Raw genomic sequence first — 25,360 nt, 5'->3', positions numbered from 1 at the left:
AATATGGAGTCAGTGAACGTCTTTTGTGTTGAAATGAGCTAAGTTTGTGTCATGTCCTTCAAAAGTTCACCTCCTGTGTAGAACATCCCTGGCTGCCAGGACGTAGCAAATCTCTTAGAGAACACGAGTTCCCTTTGCAGATGTCTCCAATTCAAGATTAAAACTGCTGTTTCCTCAAACAGGCATGTGTTAAATCATCTAGATCCTCTTGGTTGTGTCTGGTTGGCTTTGGTTTTCTCATCAGCAGAGGAGAGCTTGAAAAGCCTAAAAACTGTTGAGCACTGAGAACCAGGACGAGGTCCCTGGGAGCCCAGCCTGAGAGCAGTGCATGTGTTGGCCAGCACAGAGCTGAGCAACATGTCAACAGATTGTCAGGGAGTCTATTGGTTTGAGTATTGACTCAGACGCATGTGTTAGAATACAAGGAGATACTCTGGATCTCATCTCCTGGCCTGCTGCCAGGTTCATTACCAAGCTCAATGTTTCACGCTGCCAGTTTGAGTAATCTATGCCTTTGTGAATCTGGACGTACCAGCTTGGCTTGCTATTGATGAGATGCATGCTGTTGTCTTTGTGAGAGGCATACAGCCCCTCTGTGCTGCTCTGCTGTGCTATTTGGAGGAAAGCAATGCTGCTCAAGTAGAGGAATTTTTGAATGAAACTTAGATTGCCAAGCTTTCCTACCCTCTTGAGTGAACATAGGCGAATCCAAAGCAGATATTGTACAAAGGCGTTTCAACTGTATTGCAATGTGCATGTCCAAAAATTTGAAAGGTCTTCGGTCTGGTTTGCTGCTTGAAGGCATTTCCAGTTCTGTCTGCCAGAGCAGAATCTCACAGCATTGTGTTTTAAATAAAGTAACTGGCCCAGTATACAGCCAGTGCAAGTCCCTGTATGTGTTTGGACTGTTCACATCAGTAGCTGCCCAAAGATGAATCCTTTCTGCAGAAGTAGCCATTAACACCTTTAGTGCTCCTGCTGTTTAAGCTTCCTCACTCCACCTTGGCCCTACTCTGCCCTCTGCACTGAACCCGTGTGGTGAACCAGATGAAGGAACCCATCCTGCTGAAAAGAGTGTTTTTCTTCTGTTCTCCCCAGTCCAGCCAATATCCTTTCCCCAACTGAGGTACCACACAGGTGCGTGGAAAGGTATGCCAGCACATCATGTTGTAGCAGATGCATATGCACATGGGCCAGGTGCAGAAATGCCATTGCATCTTCATGTTCTTTGTAGAGGACATTATGCTTAAGCATAAAAAATATGCATGCAGAAGGGGTTTTGTTTAATTGTCACTTAATCCCCATGCCTGTACCTGTCAGCATGTGACAAGTTATACTGAAGCTAAACAGAAATGTGTAGGCTAAACATTGAACAGTAAAAGATGTTGATGCATGCCTGCCCAACCTAACGTGTTGGGACCAGATCTGTAAACTCCCAGCAGAGCTGAAGGGCAGTCAGACCTTCACAGGGTTCATCTTTTTGAGAGATCCATTGCAACTTTCCTATGTTCAGCTAAACTGCGTGAGTGTCAGCAGAATTTTCCCAGCTGGATGTAAATTTGGGAAGGAGTCTGTTGCCCCAGGACTTGTTCTTTTCAGGAAAAGCAAATATTTGCTGAGAACTCTTATGAGTAAGGGGGATTTTGCCTTTTCTATAATGCAGATTAGCATGGTGTGGTTTTAATTATGTACTGTTTGCACAGGAAGCATCTACATTAAGTCCTTGGAAGAATATAAGCCATAATAAGTAAATTACTGGCAAGTCTTCATGGAGCATCTTCCTTCCTGCTGAAATGACTGACAGGGATAAAAGTTAATACTTAGCTAATCATCCTAGTTCTAATGAAGGTTGGGTTTTTGTCATTTTTATTCATGGTTTATTGGGCAGGAAATAATTGAGACCAGTGTCTCAGAAGGTACTGTGCAAGGCTGTGTGTTCTCAACACACCCCATCCTGGGTCTTTTGTGTGAATAGCCCCTGACAGCTAAAAAGTGGTGAGCTTTTGGGTGAAAGCAGAGGGTTACTTGGTGACACAGTGGGACTGGGTGGAATAGTCGTGAGTCTGGATGAATGGTAGGGAATGCCACAGAAATGGACTTGGGAGAAACTGAGTGTAAAGTGGTTGCAAAAACTTTTGAACCCAGGGGACAGTAGTGAGGCATTTTGCACTACTGAAGTGTGCTTACTATGGTGATGGTGGGATCTAAGAAGCTCCAACATCCACCTGAAAGTGTAGTTGCAGTCTTTTGGATGAGGGGGCAGACTATGAAAAATCCCCACCAGAAGGGCTATTCTGATGCATCCCCCTCTTTAGTGTTCACTGCTGTTATATGATCTGTAGAAGACAGGAGTTTGGTATGAAACTAACTATGGAGTTGGGCTGTTTAAAACAGTCCTGGTTAGAAAGATTAGGGCTGTCACTTCCACTGCACTCCCAGGCGTTTGCCTCTGTGGTAGAGAAGACTGTGCAGGTCTGTCAGGTGAGTGAGTCCGGTTCAAAGCTCCTGATCAAGGGTTGCACTTGGCTGCTTGGTTTGGGATGGGAATTCACTCCCCCTGACCTCCGTTAGCTCTGGGAAATTGGCCCCCAGGTTAAATGGAGCAGAAAAAAATTTCATGCTAATAATGCTGTCAGCTGCCATTACCACACTGTTAGTATTTCTTGTCATTTATTAATAGAGACTGATAATTCCTTGATATTCACTGGTATTCCTGTAGGAGTGCCTTCCAGTTCTGTGTTGCAACATCAGTAAAAGCTGTCAAATGAGTTCAGGAAAATGGATGGACCCAGAACCTGTGAATTTCCTAGAGGAGGTAGGAAAGGGGTTTTAGCCTCTCGTTTGTGCACTTGGGACCCCGTCAAAAACAAGCTATTGTTCTTAGGCTGAGACTGAGTGAGTGACTTCACATCTCCAGGAAAGGTTTGGAGGTTCAGAAGCCAAAAACCTGTGGTACATGAGGACTGAGAGCTGACTGAGCATGGCTCTGGCCTTTGTCTTGGTATGTGATGCTCCTGTCATGACCATTGGCAACTTACAAGCATATCCCTTGAGAATAATCACAAACTGGTGCATATTAGAGAAGGTGAGGGTTATTTAAATTCAGATATTGGTTTGGGATCAAGTTGTCTGAAAAAGTGTAGGGTAGAAATGTGATGGAGAACTATTAGGTTCTTCATGGAGTGCAATTCAGTGAGATCTGGCCTCCAAATACAAAAACCCAGTCTTGGCTCTTTTGTTCCTTTGATACTATTTGAAAGTATACTAATAGAGGAGAAGGGTGACAATGACACTTTTATTTACCAGCATTGTACCTACCAATCGGATAAAATTTAAATGGTAAAAGCATTTTAAACCAAAAATCATGGGGACAAAATGACACATGCAGAATTTGTACCTCCCCCCTTCAAGCTCTGTAACCCCATAAAATCCAGGATTTGTGGTGGTTGCAATTGGACTCAGCACAGTGTGTTACAGCTGAAAATTGCTCCCCGATTGAGAATTATTAGTAAAATCCAGAATGCAGAATGGGGGCAGGGAGACAAAGCTGTCTTTGGGTGTTTTTCTTCAGCATGACTTTCAGTCTTGCTCAGGGGAATGAAATGAGATGACATTGGGAAGAAAAGTACCTCACCAGAGCTTGTAGTTATTGCTGTTTTGAATGCTTATGCAGCTGCTCCACTGGAGCCACATTGATCCATTTCTAGGCAATGGTCATCATATATCGTTTCATACTGAAAATGCAATGCTTTTCTTTTAAGTTGTCCTTTCTGATGTATGTTATTATGCTGAATCTTATTGCATTATATTATAGTTTTGAAATATTAAGTTAGTTATGCCTTTGGTAAGTACAGGAGAAGAGTGTGAGTATGGTATAGTGCTTAAAAATGTTTGTCTTTGCAGAGGAGGAAAGTATCCTTGGGAGATGAGCTGCTCCTAATGGGAAATGCTACTTTCTGTTCCAGCATGAGAGGGTGAAGTGTGTAGGGCTTCCACCCTCAGGGGTTCCCTGATGTGTTTTAAACCCTTGTGTTAGTAGCAGGATCTGTCACCCATCTACTCTGACTTCTTCCACTGTTCCTGTTTTAATGCAGAATACTTTGTCATTCCAAATACAAAGTTATTCTCAGAAAACAGTGGGTTTAAAAGTTGCCTTATATACTGCAGTAAAGATTTTTCTTTTTCCAAGAGCCACCCTTCCTTTAAAATCGTAAGCAATTAACACCACACATTCTTGAAGTCACTGATTTGGGGCTTGTGTCCAAGAATCTTCATAAAAGAGAAGGAAAACAGCACAGAAAAGGGGGAAGCTGAGCAGGAAAGGAGGCAGGGATAGCATCTGAGACTGATCCTTTCTTAGAAGAGGTATGTCAGATGTCAGTCAGACTTTAATTGTATGTATATTATGAGAGTGCAGCTCCAGTGATGATCCCTGGAGAAGAATGTAGGTATCGCTGTAAGAATGCTTTTGTCCCAGATGTCCACGGGATTTTTTTAAGGATTACAGGGTATCTATGGGATTAGGTGATTAAAAACCATTAGGTGATTGACCATCAAGGTTTTTCTGTATAAGAAGGGATGGTGTGATTTGCCCTGTGGTGTTAGTCACAGATCATCAGAGTGGGCAAAAAAGAGCTCAGAATTACAGATTTGCACCCCACACACTTCTTTTCATAGTGTTGTAACTATAAAACCTTATTATTGTAAATAAATAAAGGGTGAGTATTGTTGCTTCCCCCTTTAGAACCATGTGCTTCAAAAGGAAATGAATGACGGTTAAGACAGCAGACATGCAGTGTCTCTAAGACCTAAGGGTAGTTCCACAAGCTCACTCTATACACAGAGGGTCTTGCTCCAAGAGCATAAGGAAATATCACGAGTGCCTCATGTTACTTCAGTGGGTCTGGTCACAAGAGTGAGGTTCTTTGCTGAGACCTTTGTAGTATCGAGCCAGATAGTTTACTGCAACACACTTTTCTGCACCAGGGACAGTGAAATAGAAGTGTGTTTCTCCTTCAAATGAAACTCTAAAATGAATCCCAAACTGCATAGTCTTATGGTGCTCATCAGCTGGATTTATACTCTGAATCTATTTTAAAAGCATTTCCTGTTGGTGTTTTTTTTTGGCTTAGGTTAACAAAGCATAGGAATGTGTCACTACCCTCTGCTGTCTTGTGCAATCCTGTCTGTGGTCAGTTGTCCAAAAGAAAGGATTCAGAGGATGCTGTTTTACAAGCTGCACCTCCTGTGCTTCTCTGCTGGTAACCTGCAGGCTGCTGGAGCCACACAGACGGGGCTTGTATTTGTCCCCTGCCCAGTGCTCTGCAGTAATCTTATCCAAAAGCCAAATGCAGAGTTAGGACATTTCAGCAGTGAACCAAGAGAGCAGCACCAGAACAGGAACATTTTCATCGATAACAGATCATGTGTTCAGCTAGAGAAGGACAACGAAAGGAAAAGATATTGTATCTATAAGTCTAAGTAAGCCTGTGGGTGTGTATTAAGGACTTAACTCAATTTGAAAAATGCTGCCCAAATTTGTTTCTACTGTGAGTAAAGTGTTTCTAAGCCTCAGATGAGCCATTATGTTTATCCAGCATGACATCTGTTAAAATATTTTTGAATGAGGAGCCTGTATGGAGCATACATAATAAGATAGCTTTTGTGAGCGTGTTTGTATTCCTGATAGACAAGAATGGCTCATTTGGAGCCCTCCCAATTTTATGCTGTTTAGAAGATGTGCTAGGTCCCAGATGAAAACCCACAAGAAAATGTAATTAGTGGAATAAAATTTAGTGCATATGCCCCTCGGCTAGTTTTTACATTGCAGCAGCTTTGCTGTTAATTTTTCTTCGTCTTTGAAGTACTGAAAACAAGAGATTATCAAGTTAGGGACCTAATCATATCACAAAATCAAGCCTTATTTTCCAGTCCTTCCATAGCTTTTTTTAAAGGGACCCAATCCTCCTTTGATTAAGAAAGTAAAATCACCAGGCTCATAAACCTGGCCCCTGCATTGTAATCTAGCAGGACCCAGGTAATGGAAACACACCCACTGAAATAACATGGTCACCTTTCTTGAGGTGACCATTTAGATTTGTAGAGTCTGGCTTCTGGTTCACCAGATTTCAGGCCCAAGCAAATTTTACAGCCAGGTTATAAATATTTGAAAAATGAGGAGCATAATGGAAATGCTGACACAACCTTAACCATAGAGGCATAAGCAGCACAGCGTTATAATCTGGCAGGGCTGTTTCGACAGTGGCTATACACTAATGCAGTCCAGGCCTGGAGCACTTTTATCTAAATGTATCAATATGAACCTAATTCACTTAGACCTTAATGTAGTCATTCACATTAAAAATCTCTAGCGTTGAGATGTATAGATCAAGACAGTTTCTTTCTCCCTGATTTATACTGGACAGGTATATGTTAAAGTAGACAATAAATAGGCAGAGTATTAAATTGCTGAGGTGGTGTTTCTTCAAACTTTTCTTCAGACCACCATTTACTAAACAATGCCATAAGACCTATGCATCCTTCAGAGTGTTAATATGTAACCAGAACAAACAGAGGACATAGGAAAGGTGGAGAAAAGTTAGATATATAAGCAAGAAAAAGTGAGTTATTGATTTTATTGACTCGTCTGTTAACTTCTGACATTGCAATAAAGCCTTATTTATTTGTATACAGAAGACTCAATTACATAGATACATATTATTTTAACAACTGGGTTATTTACAGGAGAATTGCAGCTTCATAAATAATATAGACCTGAATTACTCCAGCTGACATTTATCCATTGTTACCATTTAGGGAGTTGTGTCCACAAATGCTCTTTGAAGGAAAGTCATTAGAATAACATTATGTAAAGCCAATGCTATCATAGCAATGCATGTGCAGCATACAGTAACACATGCAAGTGGTGTGCCTGTGGCTGAAATAAAACCTAGTCCATGCTGGTTTCTGTATGCAACTGTCTTATGAATGTTGATCATATATATATTGTGGCAAAGGGCTGGATTTTCCCTGGAAGCTCTTTAAAAGTCATTTTAACAGAGAAGATGCTTAAATATAATTATTTTGTTGTTTGGTTTTTTTTAGTGTGTTTTTGATCTAAGTTGAGTTTTGAACCCAGACATCTCTTGCCGAGTGAGATCTACTTAGTGTGTTACCATCTGTATGATCAACAGGCCCTACAGAATAACAAAGGGAATAATCCGGGTGATGGTTAATGGAATGACTGATTGTGACCAGAACTTTACTCTGTGTGAGATGAAAAGAGCTGGTGAAGGTCTCACAGGAATTCTGTGATAGTTGGGCATTAAGCCTAAATCCTGCTTTTGCCAGATTAGCACCTGATCTTTCTTTTCTTTATGGCAGTCATAAGGAACAGTTGTTGGAAGTGCTGGCTATTTCAAACCAAAACTGGCCATGTTTTGCCAGTTTTGTGTATTCTCAAAGCTGGGAGGCTAAAAGAAAATATAAGACGCAAAGGCTGGGAAGTATGGACAAAGAAGTTGAAATCAGATGGCAAAGCTTGTCCCAAAACACAGAATAGTTAAAGATATTGTCTTCAAAACCATTTTTAGAAGGAATCAGTGATTACTTTTTGCCCAACTCCAAATTATGTTTAGTAGGCACGTCCACATAGTCTGAGATCTGACATAATCCTCAAAATGAATACTATGACAAATGGAAGCTGATGCTGGTTCTGCGTTGTTGTGTAATGGAGTTAGAATAATGACAGGACAATAATATAATAGAATTCTGCAAAGCCCTCACTCTACTTGACTTTAAGTGGAAGTAAAATCTTAGAAATGAGAGGACAATAAAATAATGCTTTGTAAAAAGGATAAAAGAATAATGTTACCTAAGTCTATTAGTGACATAACACACTATGAATGCACTTAAATTAATAGCATCTTTTACCAGTAGATATTTTTCAGTTACTGTAATGCTGAAAAAATAAGCAGAACAATAATATAAAAATGAAAAGCATGTAGGAAAGTAATTTGTTTTAAAATACGTATCTATATATAGAGGCATACATATATATGAACACAAGCATTCTCATGGTTAGAACCAGTTTGTATATCCTGTATGATTTAATCCTGTTAGGATGTATCACAGTGCCCTCTCTCACTCTTTCAAGCAAGTTGCCTGGCAATTGGTATCTGGGCAAGGCTAAGTCTTAGTGGGGCTTCTTTTTACTTTTTTCCTTCCTGCGTGGCGTGTTGTTGCAAAGAGGTCTTGGCATGACAAGGCATTACTAACCAGATCGTTCATGCACTGTGACTGCTGGGACATGTGCCTGCTACATGTAGAGCTCTTTTAACCTGTGCTGTATTCTTAAACCTTTCCTAGAGAACTAATCCAACGCACGTGAAATCCGGTGTGAGTTTGACTCACATAAAGGCAAGATCACCATATTCATGGAATCCCAGACTGGTTTGGGTTGGGAGGGAACTTAAAGCTCATCCAGTTCCAACCCCTGCCATGGGCAGGGACACCTTTCACTAGAGCAGCTTGCTTCAAGCCCTGTCCAACCTGGCCTTGAACGCTGCCAGGGATGGGGCAGCCACAGCTTCTCTGGGCAACCTGTGCCAGTGCCTCAGCATCCTCACAAAGAATTGCTTCCTAACATCTAATCTCAATCTCCCCTCTGCCAGGTTAAAGCCTTGTCCTGTTCCTGCAGGCCCTTGTCCAAAGCCCCTCTCCATGTTTCTTATAGCCCCTTTAGGCACTGGGAGTTGCTCTAAGGTCTCCCCTTAAGGAGCTTTCTCTTCTCCAGGCTGAACCAGCCCAGTTCTCTCAGCCTGACTCCACAGCAGAGCTGCTGCAGCCCTTGGAGCATCTTCATGGCCCTTCTCAGGACTTGCTCAAGCAGTTGTGTTGGGGCCCCAGGCAACAGTATCCAAATGTTTGTAAACCACTTGGTTATTTCCCCGCAGATCTGTTTTAGGGTGTTTTTATTTTGCAAAAGACCACCTTAGTGGTTGCTGGAGAGTGTTTTCACTATCATTATCTGCTAAATAGCTGCTCAAATCTGGGAGGCAGGCAGGATGGTAGTGCTGACTACTAGTTCTTTAGGTCCTTTTTATATTTTTAGAGGAAGGAGTAAATGGAAGTGTGGGTCTGGAGGGAGAAGGGCGGGGTGACATCAAAAACCCTTATTGTGTGTTTTAAACTTGTTTTAGGGATGGTCAGGATTGACATAGCTTACAAGGCCTGGTGAGCACACTGAATGCTCTTTAAAAACAGATAAATTTAAAGTGTTTGGGAACTCCTAGCAAAAGCTCCTTGTAAATAGTCACCACATTTGATTTCAGTCAATAATAAAGAGACAGAAGTTAATGCAGTTCAGGATTTTCAAGATCTGGAGTCATGCATAGTGTGAGTTTCTGCAGCTCCCGACCAACACTTTCATTTGAGATAATGGCTCACCCTGCTGAGCACATCATGAGAACTTGCTGCAGGTATCAAACAGCACAGGCTGCTTGTGAAGGGGGAGGGCTGTTGAATTTTTGTAGCTAGGTATTTCTGAAGGTACATGTGCAGCTAAATAGGTTTATAATGTAGACTTAGCAGTTTTGTGATTTAGTCTGATCTAGGAGTGTGGCCTCCTGCATACAGAGTTGCTGTCGCTGTTAAGGTTTCCTCCTGGTTTTCTTGCCTGGACTCCTACAGTACGCTGCTCTGTGGGATGGCTCTTTCAGGAGTCTCAATAAAGTCTGAACCGCTGAACAATCTGTAATGAGACACTTTATGGAGCTGCCCCACAGGGCTGTGTAAAGACCACAGCAGAGACTGTGAAATTGTTAAAGACACCACAGGGATGAAACCAGACAGTGAACTTGGTAGCAAGAGTGATAAACCACAGTTGCTTGACCATACTTGCTGGTCAGGATGCTCCAGTAGGTGTTTACATATCTTTTGGGGTGCATTTTACTGAATGCTGGCTCTGCTGAATATCTAAGTAACAGGGGCTTTTACTGGGTTTGATAGAATGCTTTCTCCCTGAGCTGGATATTTCCCACTCACTGAACTGGGTGATTTGAATCCCTAAACAGGCTCTTACAGGACTGGTAGCACACTAAGTTCAGTCACTCCCCACCTTACAGCTTTTTCTTTCCAGTCCCTGGAAGGTACAAAAGCTGCAAGTTCAATTTCTGTCATCGGCCACCTTCCTGTGCCCTATCCTTTGTAAATACGTCTATCAGTGTAACTTGTAAAAAGGGAAAGATGTCAGACATGCTACCCTTTGCTTCCACCCAGAAGCCTGAATTATGGTGCACCAGAAGCTGTCCACGTGTATTGCCTGGCTTTCAGTAGCCTGCAGTTCCAGCAGCTGAGTCCATAATACGTAAATTGTGCAAGGTTCCCCAGGCTAACAGCAACTGTGTCTCATTATCAGATGTCATTATAGGCTACCTTATTTTGGGGAGTGTACAGGAGTCAGGTGGAGAGGGTGGGTGTTAGGAACTGGGCTTTTGGTGGAAAGCTTGACATTCTACCCTGTTAGGAATAAAAGCACATGCAGAGAAAAATGCTGTAAAACCAGGAAGAAATCTTAGTTAGCCATAAAGATGGAAACCGTAGCAGTTGTTCCAAAATAGATGTTCTTTAATGTGCTCCCTCTTTGGCATTTAGTGAGCTTCCAGGGATGGAAAGAAAGCAAAGTTTAATTTAGAGAAGCCTCCTGCCCTTCTTAGCTAGGGATCAGCTGCCCAACATGAAATAATAATGCATTCAACCGTCCATCTTCTGGTAAGTAACCTTTATCATCATTGCATTCACCAGCGCTAACAGCAAACAGTGAGTATGAAATGTTGTATGAATTCAAGAAAAACTGATAGGGTCTTTGTGACCTTAATGTGATTATATTTGTGCTAACGCATACAGTAGAAAAGAAACTAGAACTCTCAATATGAAGGGTCCAGTTCATAAAAAATGTATGTACCATTAAGAAGGGATTTTTATGCACTGTACTTAGGGGGTGAAGAAAAGTAGAATGAGTCTATTTTGAATAAAAGGACATCCTTTTGCAATTATATCCTTTCACCTTTCCTGTAGTAGTGATGCTTCCTTCCTCACATGAAATATCTGAAGTGGAAGAATAGTCATACGGGCACCAATAAGAAAAAAATTTCACTTGGGGAGAAGAGAAAGAAGAAAAATAAGGCAATTAAAGAGAAGCAAAAATAAAACATGGGAAAGAAGAATATTAGAAGCAGTTGGGAGAGCTGGGGTTTGTGTTATCTGTGATTTTTGTGCCTTGGTATGGTAGTTCTTTTGTTTGGTGGTACATATAACTGGTGGTTGCCCCAGAGAAGGGCTCTGTAACCTGAATCACTTTAGTAGCCTGATTTTCATGATAAGCAGTCGTGGAGTTTTGATGTTGTCAGTCCTGATCCAGAAAGATGCAGGTGCATAAATGCAAGCCAGTTTGTACATATGGGTAGTGAAGGCAGTGATTCCTTACATGTCTTGCAGGAGAAGATCCTTCAGGAGCAAATATCCCCAGGGACCAGGCGAAGGAGAGATTTTGTGCTCTACTGGCAGAATGACTGTGAGCTCTGCAGTGATTTTGGTAGCTTTGCAGTAGCAGCTGTGTGACAGTTTCATATTAGTATCTAACAGGGGCGTTTTACTTACTTCAGTACTGAATGATCCAGTCAGTAAAGCGAATCTGTTCTGTTCATTCTGCTGTCTAATTCAATCCATTTTGCATGCAGGATGTTTAGCTTTTCTGTACAGGATATTGCATTGACACATACGTCAATATGGCAGATCGATACAGCATTTTCTTATCACACCACAAATATTTTCAAAGGTAAACTAGAAGGTTTTTGTACATAGGTAGGGGAAAATGAAGAGTGACAGTTGTGTAAGTTGAGACAGTCTAACGTTGTAGAAGATAAGCGCAGTACTTCCATGTTGTGCTAAAATGATAGGACAGTGAAATGATGATATCGACATTGCAATGTTGTTAGGTTTCAGAGTTAACAGGTACCTGTGGTAATTCTGCACACACCCGGCTCTCTTGTTTGGTTTGCTTTGTGATGCTGAAATTGCTGCTTAAAAATAAAAGCTGAGAATCTGAAGTAGAGGTCAGCAGGGAAAGGCAAATTGCTTAATGATCTGTGGGATAACCCGATACTTAGAGAAGTTTCATACAATGCAGGTAAGTGAATTTTATGCCACCTCTTGGTCGTGGATTGCAAGAAGACAACTATCTAACTACTCACATGAAATATGAGCAGTCCAAGCTTAAATTCATACCTTTCAGCAGGCAATTCGTTACTCATTTAATTTCTGAGCTTGATTCTCTTTGCTGAGGCCCCAGGAATATCCCCTCTGATAACCGTAAGATAATAAGATGTAACCAGATTCAGCACAAAATCTCAATTTTCTCTCCCATAAGTATTGTAAAATGTAGGTGTGTTTGTGAATGTCTGTGTAGCAATCTGATTGATAAGGTTTGATGAGGTGATATGAAAAGGCTTCCTAACCACATGCCCAACATCCTAGGCAGCAGGATAATGAAAATAGTGAATTAAGAGCCGCAATATGGTGCTCTGTGGCAGCATAAGGATTGTTTGGAGTGAATGTCACATTTTTTCATTATCAGCCGCATCTTTTTCTTTCAGCTATTCTGTTCAGCAAGATTGCTTCTAGTATAATTGCTGACAATTAAGGGTTTGTTTAATGAAGAGCTGGGTTACTTTAATCGGAGATGATGGCCTTCCACATACCTACCCAATAATTTGAATATTATCAGTCAGTCTATTTAATTTCTTTTTAAAAAGTTATCTTTTTTTCCTCCCCATAATATGGCTTATGATCTAAATGCAGCTTTTTTTTTCTCACAGGCAGTATTTTCCCTTTCATGATTTCGTTCCTAAAGGTCTATCTTTAATGTGAGTTGATTCAGTGAGTAAGAGAAAAGTCTGCTCTTGATTTCTTATTGTTAGGGTTACTGAGAGATAAATACAAGTAATTTAATGTCACATTGTGGAGCTGTATCTAAGGATTTTAATATGAACAGTTGCTTGAAATGCTGTGTTCTTTCATTAATGTTCATTCATTTGAAATATTTGCTTAAATGGGTGTCTCAGACAGATTTATGTATTCTTTTGATTACTGAAAATCTAGTATTATTAAATTTGATCTTGCTTGTTTTTCAAAGCAGTGAATACTGAAGAGTAGTAGCCCAGCATCTCCCTGGCTCTGATACAAATGTGAGACACGTTGAATTAATTTTTGAGGATAATAAGGAATTCATTTATGTCTAGATCATCAACTGAGGCTCGTCCTGTGCTGTGGTTTGAGCTTTGAGTGAGCTTTGGTGTACAGTTTGCGAGGAGATGGCACTATGCATCATGCCTTTGAGCAGGCACACGCACACACCTGCAGATGAACCAGGAGGTCCAGGACAGAGCTGAATGTACATGTTTAGCACGCTCCATCGTATATTCTGCATTGCTCTTCAGTATGGTCACGCTTGCAGTCAGCTGCAGGTTCCCTTTGAGCATCAGACACCCAGAGAGACAAGGACCATGAGGATGGGAGGTGCATCTGAGCACAGGGTACTGGGGAGCACATGCAGGCTCACCTTGCCAGAGCTGCTGGTAGCCCTGGAGCAGCTACCCAAGGTGTCACAGTTCTGTATTCTGACCCACGTATAACTGCAGCCCAGTATAACTACAGCTGAAGAGATCTAGGTGCCTAAATGGTGCTGGTTTAAGAACCCCAATCTGAGTCCCTCTGTTCATTAGTTATAAAGTGGGGATTAGAGCATTCCCTCCTTTGTGGGACACTGGGAAATGAAGAATTTAGAGCTGAATTACCTGTTGTGTTGCTGGAGATGTGTAAGAAACAAAAGGAAGCAAATTGTGGAAAGCCGGTTTATAACCAGTGCGTTTACAGCTGTAATTTTGTATGAGGCTCGGAGGCTTTGGGATGTGGAATTTTTTTTCCATCTGATGTTTCTCTTGTGGTTTCTTCTTTTTAAACCAGGTATTGTTCAACAAGGTTTTTTGCTTGGTTTGGGGGATATTTTTCTTTTTGATAAGGGGAGAAGAAGGTTGCCTTTTTTTTTTTTTACTTGGCTTTATTTTAAATAGTATTTTATTTCAAGAGGGTTATTTTACAATGTTTACAGTGCACTTCAATTTTTTATTGTGTCATGCCCTTCCAGGCCCTTGGTGGGATGAGAGGTGTGTGTATGTATTATATAATTTATAATTAATTTATGATGAATCACGTATGATGAATACTGCTTATTAAATATTAAAGCCTTGTCTACAGTCATGGCCCTACCTTGGCAATAGCACTCCTGCCCGTTCATATGGTACCACTGAGCAGACTTGTAGACTTACAACTAAGCACTGCTATGACAGCCTAAGAGAAGCCTTAGCTCCCTGCCTACGCAAATAGTGTTAAGGAGAATTACTTCTCTTTCTAGGGGAGGTGCCCTGTTACTGCCTTCTCCCTGTCCCTTGTGCACCAGCAGTTGGAGCTGTGAGGAGAGCAGAAACTCTCCAAAACATAGTTGAGAACAGAGAAGGTGCTGATGCTCACTACCCAGCTCCATAGGGACTGCTTTGAGTCCTGGTTCCTTGCTGCCATATCCCTCACTGATAGGAAGCTGAGCAGCATCAGAGGATAGGCTAACAGGATGTAATAGCCTGCATCTGGACAAGTGGAAAATCTAGGCTAGATTTTGACAGGCCATTTTTATCAGTGAGGACTGGAATGTGGACAGGGGAATAATTTACCTGCAGAGGTAATTCCAGCATCTGGAACTAATGAACTCCCAAGCAAAGGCAGTAAAACAGTCAAAAAACAACACACGGGACTGTGCACTGCCAGGTTAGGAGAATGGTCTTACTGAAGGGATTTTTCCAAATTATAGCAATGAATCTGTGAATCAGAAATAGTAGCTGTGACACAGCTCTCCTGACTCCTCAGGTCCTCTGAAATCAGGAATCCACGTGGTCAACGTTATGAGGAAAAGTAGCGTTCTACCAGCGTTTTGTGCTCTGCTTTGCCTTCCTGAGGACTTTGACCTGTGTGTCCCAACAAAGATAGTGTACAGCGAGGAACAAATGCTGTCAGCGTGTGTGAGGCAACAGAACTTAACTCTGAAATCCTGGCTTTGCTGTACTTACCACCAGCTCAGCAGGCAGGTTTTCCTGTGTGCTTTGAAGAAAATCTTGGTTCTTGAGTAGCTGTTATAGCAGGTGGATTAGCAGGGGCATGAGAGGAAAGGTGAGAATCTCAGTCAGAGAATGGGCGTGCATATTTTCATACAGGGTGCCATGTAAGACCACGTTCGTGCACGTGAAAGCGTGTGCTGTTTTGCCTGCATCATGTGGGAAGTGAGCTAGGAGCAGCAGGCAGAGGGTTCAAGCACTTAAATAAAAAGATGCATCATCTGTGATGAGTGTGCAAAGAATGTAATCCTAAGTGATTCCAATTAGTGCAATGCAAAAGGAAAGCAGCGTAATTAACTTTGGCTTCATGGTCCTTGTACTACATACAGGTTATGAGATGAAACACTGCAAAATCCTTAGGGTACAGATAACAGAAAACTGTGGTTCTTAGAATAGCTGCACCATGCAAAAATAAATATTAAAGGCCTATTTCTTCAGAACTTATTTATTTTCTTGAAAGCTCGAGCTGTGGTAATTGCAATTAAATCTAGTTCTGGTGAATATTTGAGTCCAGTTTTGTTCTTCTCCCAAAGCTTTCATAGGACGATTTAATGATGTGACAGATTATCAAGAGCTTGTTTTAATATTAATTAAATCACACACAAAGACAGAATTTTCAGCCCTTAAAATTGCATAAATAAAACAGACTTGGAAGATTTGATCTTAAGGGAGTAATGATGTATTCATTGGTATTGAGCCTTTGATCTAATATCACTTGACACATACAGAGGAGATTAAAAAACCCCATAACAATGTGTAGAAATTACCAAAGGTAAAATTGTGTTTAGTAACATAGCACTGTATTTTGTGTAGGAGGAACTCATACTGAAGCAAACCTCTCTTTGGTCTTAGGGACAGCAACAGCACAAGGCTTGTCATGTGTTTGAAAGAAGCAGTTTTCACTGACTCTCATGCATCTAGTTACATTTCTTTCTTTTCAAGTAACTCGGATGAGTAAATTGCACAGTAAAAAGTAAATGACTGGTCTCTTTTTGCACATTGTTAGGCAGTTGTTGGACTCCTCACTGGTTATGGTGGGTCATCTTATCATTATTAAAGGGCAGTGGTCATTAAAATGCCAAACATATTTGTATAGAATTCACTTTATGAAATGTCAGCAAGTCTGTATGTTTTTATTAGTTCCAAATCAAGTATTTCAATGGACTCTTTGTAAGTATTCCCAAAGCAATGTCCATTTCTGGCTTTTTGAGAGCACACAAAAATATTACAAATTAATCAGATTTTCAGGTTTCTGCATAACAACTCTGCACATTTATTGTTTAATCCTATTCTAAAATGCTGTTATGATTGACACCTTGGTGTAGAGTAGAAGTCAATTGAATAATATGTAGCAGTCAATTTTATTTGTACCTTAATGTGCTGAAGGTTTTTTGGTGGGGTTTTTTTTCCACATTTCCATTATTTATAAGTCTGTCCCCTTGGAGAATATCTAGAAGAATTTGTTTTAAATGAGCTGATAATACCCTCTTTAAAATTTATAAGTATGACAGAATCATATTCTTTTTTCTTACTATGCCAGAATGTGCCAATAAACTGGGTCTGAATTACCTTGCACTTGCTTTTCATGGGATAAACATTGGAAAAGAGCATCTCATTAAGGTTTACTTAAAACAGAATTTCAACAGCTCATCAGAAACCACTAACAAAACAGGAGCTATCGTACCAACCAGGAAACCCGATGCCATTGCCAGGGTTTTCTTTCCCAGAGACCACACTACTCTTGCAGCTTCTTTTGATACTTGCTGTCATTCTTCCAGCTTCAAAGATAAATGTGGGCCTGATCGTGGCTGAAAAACTTGTGAATCGATGCAAGTCCTTCACCCGGAGGAAATGGAGGATTGGGACATGGTTTTGAAAGCATCTTGGTGCTTTCTTGCACCTGATAGGACCTTTTCCTTTCTCTTTTTCCTTCTCTTTTTCCTTTCCAAATCCGTATTGCAGACTTCAGCAAAATCTGGTAGGGCTGGACTGTGTTCTGTGCTTAGCAAGTCATTAGTGCCAGCATATAGTTCGATTGTTGGATATTGATCACCTCAGTAAACGCTGGAAATCCTTGGTTTCACAGAATTTTGCTTGCCCCCCACATGCAGTTTAGCAAACAAGCTGTCATTTGGAAGCATACCTGGTTTCAGTTTTCATAGTGCCTTTTTAATGCACTTTGTACAGCCTTTGCTGCCTCAGTAACTGCCAAAGAAAAGACTCTATTAAGATACAAAGTAGATGTGACTTGATTGTTTTTCCAGATAATTTTTGCTTTCAGAAATTAGAATGGCTGATGCTCACCTAAGCGTAAAAAATGCAGTTCCCACACGCGCAGAGTGCTCATGTACTGTATGTAAATTGATGTATAATGCAACCCACATTAGCTGGGTTGATGATAGCTTCAGTTTCACTGCTGTCAGATTTTTGTAGCTCCTTGAATGAGTTGGCTGGTCTGAATGAATGTTAGCATAATTTATGCAGCTGATAAGTGATTTGAGTGCTTGAGTTATTGATAAAGCACTTTAACATATCATTTTCAGCTTGATGTTATGTGACATCAGAGTAGAAGGTAATGTGGCAGTCCCCAGGCTTGATATTAAAGTCAGTCTGCTCTTTGGATTTCAGAGGCCAGAGGAAACACAGTGCTGCCTGACACGAGCCCAGCAGACCAGCACCAGCCCAGTCAGTCCCATCCTGCATTCCCTGTTGGGCCTCAGGTCAGTATCTTTCATTTCAACTAATCGAGACCTGCAATATGATGAAAAGTAAATAACTGCAATTGTTCATCTTTGATCTGTGCAGTGTAGGGAAGGTGATTCTGTTTGGATTCATTTAGTGTTAAAAAAAGGGAGCATGTATGTATCGTCTGTGTTTTTAAAGTTACTTGTTTGGAGAGATCAGCTCTTTGTATCTTTTTTCAAAATAAAACTTTGGCAGTTTTTCATATTTAGGAGGTAAAATTATTTCAATTTCCTATATAAGTTATTTTTTAAATACATGTCATAATTTAATATTAAAAAGCTTGTGCAATTTTAATGCAACCTATTGGCTCTGACAGTTCTGTCACACACAGCTCCTGCAGTAAAAAAGGCATTTCATTATCTTTTATGCCAGCTATCTATTTTCTTTACAGCAAAACATAGGTATAATAGTATGGCACTCTATAACATTTTAAAACATTTCCTTTATCGCTTCACAACTTTATCCAAGTTCAGCCATACTCTAAAGGAATACTCAATGTTCTTTCACTTCACAGGACAGCTTTGGTCCACATAGCTTCTGGTAATTGTTACTATCAATATACAGTTGGGAAAATTTGGGAAATGTTTGCATTTAGGTACTTGTAAGGCTTTCTTGTGTTCAGAAATTATCTTCAGTGCATGTGTAATGAATTTACCAGTCCAGATTCAACCAGGATTGCTCCCATGCTACATGACTGTAAGGTTTACAGCTTCAGCCTGTCAGGTTTGTCAAAACTTTCTGTGTGTACCTGAAGATACTGGAAGCAGTGTATATCTGTAATGGAACACCAAATGATCCCAAGCCAGAAGAGTTATAGGTGTGTAACACCAAGCTATGCACAACAAAATAGGCTTGCTATGTGTGTTTTGTTACAGCCACTCCTGACAGCCCAACAGTTAGCCTCAGCAGTAGCGGGGGTGATGCCAGGAGGCACTCCAGCCCTGAATCAGCCGATCCTTATTCCTTTCAACATGGCTGGGCAGCTGGGAGGCCAACAAGGGCTCGTCCTAACTCTGCCTACCGCGAATCTCACCAATATCCAAGGGCTGGTAGCAGCAGCTGCAGCAGGAGGCATCATGACTTTGCCATTGCAAAATCTACAAGGTAAGGCATGTTTGTCATTTCTAATAGGTTCTTTTGCCTGTTTGTTTCACCGAATCTCTGTCTTTTAAACCAAGCAGTCTCTTTTTGCAATGAAATGCTGCCCTTGATGAGTATTTGAAGTTAATACTTGGATTGTTTTTGAATGCTTGAGAGATGTTTGTATTTTTATAAACAAAGATTGGAGGTTGGGTCTTGGATTCCACAGATCAGTAAAGTGCTTGAATGATTCATTAGGCTTTTCTGTCATCAGTGATCAGTGTTCCCTACTCACAGTTTACTTTAAAATTTCAAATGACAGCATGAAGACAAGTACTCTGTTTCACCACTGCTGATTAGGGTAGCTAAATGAATAGGAGCAACTAAAACCACAGTATTGCATGAAAATCACTTAACCCCCCCACCCTTTTATTTTGAAATCAGTGTTTTCTCATCTCCCATCAGTGCTCTGGATATGTATTCTCTTTCTTGCTGTGGGATGTCTGCTTTATCAGTAAGATTCTGCCATCCCCATCCAAGCTGTTGAGGGAGAGTTATATGACTCCAAAGTCACAAGCAACAATTTCATCTCTGTATGTACCCTCCCCATTGTCTGAGCTATACCATGTTTGCAACAGTTCTACCCTAAGATGTCTCTGCATTCTCCCTGTGGTGTAAAATCAGGCTGAAAAGCTGTTCTGCAAGATCCCTGTTCTTCCCTAGTATTTTCTGCTGTTCAGTGTGTCTAGCATTGTTAGAAACAGTACTGAATCCAAACACATATGGGGTAAAATTACTGCTCTGGACTATGTTGACTGGATGTTTTTATTTGCTACTCTGAATTACGTTGATTGCTTCTCAAAGTGTAGTAAGTCAAGTCTTGGTCAGTATCTTACAATAGAACAGTATAGCTTTAATGGAAGAGGATGGTAAGGAAGTGATTGACCAGTGTGAAGGTGATCAAGGTGTGAGCAGGAAGTACCAAAATAAAGCTTTAGCCCTTTCAATTTATTTATTTATTATTGTTTCTTGTGATGTAAATGGTAAGAAAAGTCTTCCTCGAATGGAATGAAAGCTCTGTGCTGTGCCCTATGTATTTTTTAGTTCTTAAACTCTGGTGGATGCTCATTACCAGATGAATTGTTTGAAGCAGCTAATCCTACAGGTCGTGAAACAGGGAAAAGGAAGAGACAGCTCATGTGTTGAACAAACTCCCTTACAAACTGCATGCATAGTACTCTCACCTGTTGGTGCAACTACTTGCCTTTACCTTGTGCATGTTTTAAAGTTTAATGTCAACAGACCTCTCTTATCATAGTTGTAAATGGTTTTCACTTTAATGTTTAAAATAATGTCTCTTTCATACCATTAAGCTGCACCGAAGAACCTGTCATTCATAAATCTTAGATGAAAAGGACACACTAATGCACAAATTTTGCTTGTTTAAAATTTGAGAGTGCATGTAAAGTAGGGAACTAGAGATTAAAAAAATAATGCAGGAACAGGAGCGGGTAAAAGCAGATATAACAAAGTGAAGGGGAAGTGGCTTTTTAGCGTAGGTGGATGATGAAATCTTAATGAAGAAACAGGCATTATAAAAATGTATCCTTCCACTCTGGAGTGCTCCAGGTTGTAGTTGCTGGGTATGTAGTATTATAAATAAACATAAGCTCGTGCAGTTCTTACGTCATTTATTCACCTCGTGTTGTGAAGCTGGAGGGTAGGGATTAAGGCAGGTAACCTTTGCTCTTTAGTTTAGCCATGGGTGTCTAATTGCTAGCTAAAAGGTGTAACTCTGCTGCCAAATAAATTTTGCAAGCAATGACCTTACCGGATGAAAAGGTTTCCTCCATAATCTTTACTGGTAGATGAAAGCATGGGATCAAATAGGGACTTGCTGGAGCATCAGGTGCAGTTCCCTGTATATAGATGCAGTCACAGAACCCAACACACTTAGTTGCGTTGCTTTTTATCATCTTATCTACCCTTCCCTCTGGACCCTCTAAGCAAATGCCACTGCCCTCATTGTTTGGAAGCGAAACTGATGCACAGGGAAGTGAAGTAACTTGGTCAAGACAGCTCTTAGGAGCCCTGAATAACAGTTGTAAGCTCCTGTTGCTTCCACTACGCAATGCATGTGTGAATGAAGGTGGGAGTCAGCTGAAAGTGCTGTGTTTCTAGAGAACATCTCTAGCTGTGTGGTGTCATCAGTTCAATTGAACCTGATTGACTTCTGTTCCCTGTTTGTTGTGGATAGTCGAAAGATAATTACAGAATGCATGTTTTGTTTTGTATCCAGCACTTCTATAGGTATACTCCTAGGAGACCTTGCTTCAACACCGTTTTGGTAATTCGGCCCTTTGAGTGAAATCAGACCACATTCATCAACTTCCATCTCTCTAACACCTCACTGTGGCATGGTCAAACTGGACAAACGGGCAACATGCTTTTATGCAGTTTTCTAACCTGTCTTATTACTCCTGTTGTCACGTCTCCTGTCCCTGAATTTCCAGCACAGTGAAGCATAGATGTCCACAGCTCCTGTGAGCTGGGCCTTCTCCTGTCTTCTTTTTCTTCTCTTCACCAGTCAACTTCTAAATCTCTTCACCACAAACTCCCCCAGCTGGGTAACTCAAAAGAATGATATATGAATTCAGAAAAAGTTCTGATTTACTTGAATTCATACTAAACACAGATCAAGGCAGTAATCCCACCATATTTGTGTGACCCGCATCTGTGTTTAACTGATTTTCTTCTCGGGGGCTTTCAGGTCTGGTTCAGGGTGATAAGTATGAGACCTCGGGGTGACTGGATAAAGCAATGAAAACCCTTGCTTGTGGAAAGAAAAGAGCATTCAGCGATAGGAATCATCGAGGAGATCTGTTAAGTCCTTAAACTGAGAAAACAAGAGTTTCTTTAAAAATTCAAGACACTGGTAAAATGGAGCGATTAATGATATGGAAATTACACAGTGTAACTTATTCAGTGAAATTACCTATTCTACAGTTGTCAGTTTCTTATAAGTAAGATTTCAGCTTTTTTCCAAATCTATTTGTGTAAAATTATTCAGTTGCTGTATGGTCCTGATCCACCACTAAACCAACAGGAATTCTGTTGTTGTAAGTGAGAAGAGGTTTAAACTAAGCCTCTTTCAAAACTGCTTTTCTTGGTACATACTTTATTATTTTCTGTTCATTACACTATGTCATTTGCCATACATATTGCTATACAATGTCTGTTCCCTGAGCAAAAAAAAATGTGTGAACACACGGAAAGAATGTGAATGTGTAAATTCCTGCTGTGAAACTTAGGAAAATATGTTTACCCTGGCTCCTATTAAGCAAATTTCATATGCAGACAGTACAACTTACTGAGATACCAGAGGTGTGGTGGCAAAACAAAGACATCCACTTTAAACAAAAATCCCTGAACATGACACAGATTCACCTATGGAACTTTGGCTTTCCACCAACAGTTCCTTGAAGAAAACAGTAAAATCGTCAACTAAAACTTTTTACTGTAATCCACTAAAAATACTGAAGCTAAAAGCTTAAAAACAGTGCAGGAAAACTTTTGTCCAAAAAAGATTTGCACATCTTCCTGTCACTGAATCTTAGACTTGGAACACAGTCGTGCTCTCCTAACCAGCAAAACTTTTGGAGGAGTCAGTACTGATGGTGAGGTTGTAACAACAAGCGAGGCAGGCAACCTTCAGACAATGTGTTGCCTTTTGCTTTTAATCTGCTGCTTCTTGGCCTGTACTCATTGACTTCATGCAGAAAACACTGACAGCTTTCCTCTTAGCATCCAAACTGGTGTTCATCAGTATTCAGCTTTCCATCTTTGGGAATCTTTTCTCTGGGCTGAACAGGTTCAGCTTCTGCATCCCATTTGCCAGGTCAGGTTTCTCTAAGTTCTAACACTTCTTCTCTAAGTGTTTTCCTTTTTCAGTTTTATCTATCCTTGTCAAGAGTTTTTCCAAGGAACTTGTAGTTGCTTAATCTCAGAGTATTCAGTAATGCCTGGGAACTGATATTCATTGAAAGACATTCTATTTGTAAGTCCACCTGATTTTTATGTTTCAATGTAATATTTCTGCATATCTGAACAGGAAGAGACCTTTTGGGGGGCTGAGTTTGTTTTCTCTTTCTTTCTTAATATAATTTTTAACCCACATTGAAGTCACTGGTAAATGGGAATGTATTCAGTCCTGAGGAGTTGCTGAAACCTGTCCTCTCCTTTTGTTCACTTTTCCGGGACAGCCAAAGCAGTTTTAGCTAAAACGTTAAGGTATTTTAGCTATACTTTTAGTATGGAGTGCACGTTTGAGAAGAAACTAACCCAGTGTTGCCTGTCAGCTCACTGCTAGCTACTTGTGCCCTATGGGGGAGTCTCTGCAAAGGATTCCCCCGAATATATTACATTACATAGCGATGGCACAACAGTGTTTTAGGTAATATATCCACCAATACAGAGCTAGAATGACACTTGAACCTTGAAAGAAATCAACAAGTTGGAAGTTCTGGCCTCACAGCACTGAATCTTTGTATGTTTCATTTCCACTGAGCATTGTACTGTTCCTAAAGTGGATGCCAGTAATTTATTTCCAAGTCAGAGTTTCTTAGTCTGGAGTTCTCAAAGAAATGAGACCGAACTATCTCCCCAGATCATTAGTGAAAGGCTTCACTGCTGAAAGGAAGCTTTGCGTGGCTAAAAAACGTGAAATCATTAAATTACATTACTTAAACAGCGACAGGTCATATTTTAGCTGCAGTACAATGAAAGCGGAGATGTATTAAGCATCTTGAAAACTAGGAGACAGCCATTAAAATGTACTGATATGGGTAGCAATAGACATAGATGATGGTAAAAAATTAAGAAGGCTTTCATATGTGATCAGTCAAAATGCATGTTAAGTAAAGATGATGGTAACAAAAAGCAAAGGTGTTGTTTACACTTATTAAATCTTGTTTCATCTGAGCATAGATTTGTATTATTAATTGTGTAACAGATAAACATGCTGTCTCCATTCTTGCATGTACACACACCTTCAAAACCAGAAATCAGAGAAGGATGGAAAACAAAAAAGAGACAGAAAAGTAAACTACAAACCTCAATGGCTTACTGATCTAGAGTCCAAATTCCAGGGTTTTAGAACATTTTCCTCTTTTAACTAAAGTGATACAGTCCCTATTCATTTGTATTCCCCTTCAAGTAACATGAAATAGCTTTCAGAGTCTACAGAAAGACAGTGTTTCACTTATGTATTTTAATGAGCACCAATGTCAGTAATAATCAAAATGATGTTTCACTTAGAGGAGTAGTTTATTCCCAGGTACTTCTGCAGTGTACTAACATAACCAGGACAAGAATGACAAGAACCAAGAAAAGGAGCTGAACTCAGGAGCAATTCCTGTGAAGGCTTCAAACCTAATATACCTTCCCTATCACTGTGTAAATGCTGCACATAATGCAGTCACTGTGAAGGGCTCACTCACACAAAGAAGGTGTTAGCCACCCCAAAGACTAACCTCTGTACTTAGTACATGGAAAGAAATAGGAGAAATCCATGCATCCTTAAGCATGCTGTGGCATGCACAGAGCGCCTGTGGATTAGCAGCCACTACAGCAGGTTGCCTCAGTCTAACAGATGTATCTCATCTAAACTATGCTGCAGGGGAACTGAAATAATGGGCAGAGATCCCTAAAGATGGGGTAGGTAGAAAGTTCTGTGTCTCCATCTGGTCTCCCAGGAAATGTAGTGTTTGAGAAGCCTAACATTTGCTTTTGGGAGAAAGGGCAAGACCTGTTTTTCTGAGGGTAGTACAGAAAGAAACTTACTAGGATTTTTTTGCTTGTTTTTTCCCACCATACAAGGCTTCTCCCATGGGAATGCTTGGCCCCATGTTAATTGCTCATCTTGTTCAGTGGGAAGTTGCTGCCTTAATAGAGGGAATGTGAAAGGTTCAGGGCTTTATTAGTTACTAGTTGTTTATTGATCACTCCCAGTGTGTTAGCTATTTGTTGTTTGAATTTCCTGCCCCACAAGTTAAAGGCCTACCATCAGAGGCATTAAAATGCATTATTCTTCATGCTTGTGTGCTCTGTTGTTGACTTCCACCCAAAACAGACTTCAGACATGCCTATTTTTTTGCTACTGATGGTTATGGAACGACATCAGTGAGGAGTAATGATGTGATGTAGTTCAGATTAATTCTGAAATCAAAGTCTTCACACCTACTTAAACTTTGCAGGCCAGGTTTTGGCAGAGTCTAAGTTTCCAGACTTTTATGCCAAAAAAGCAGATGGGAAAG

The 25,360-nt window shown here is 40.5% G+C and overlaps 1 protein-coding gene across 5 annotated transcripts in view; it reads left to right on the top strand.

Moving 5' to 3' along the window:
* The window catches only part of POU6F2 (POU class 6 homeobox 2), a 303,185-nt gene that overhangs the window by 103,402 nt on the left and 174,423 nt on the right, over window positions 1–25,360 (top strand). For all 5 annotated transcript variants that reach the window (XR_009745363.1, XM_061464688.1, XM_061464687.1 and 2 more), the window contains exons 3-4: window positions 17,850–17,941; window positions 18,842–19,070. Coding sequence is in view for 4 of the 5 variants with exons in the window: in XM_061464688.1 (XP_061320672.1) it covers window positions 17,850–17,941; window positions 18,842–19,070 (321 nt within the window). In the remaining variant the exon portion in view is untranslated. The remainder of the gene's footprint in view (window positions 1–17,849; window positions 17,942–18,841; window positions 19,071–25,360) is intronic.

The sequence above is a fragment of the Pezoporus flaviventris genome, unplaced genomic scaffold (genome assembly GCF_033815535.1).
Source record: "Pezoporus flaviventris isolate CSIRO_AGI_PZ_B2104156 unplaced genomic scaffold, CSIRO_AGI_Pfla_v1 ptg000037l, whole genome shotgun sequence".
Classification (NCBI taxonomy): domain Eukaryota; kingdom Metazoa; phylum Chordata; class Aves; order Psittaciformes; family Psittacidae; genus Pezoporus; species Pezoporus flaviventris.
This window is presented reverse-complemented; position numbering and strand designations above follow the sequence as displayed.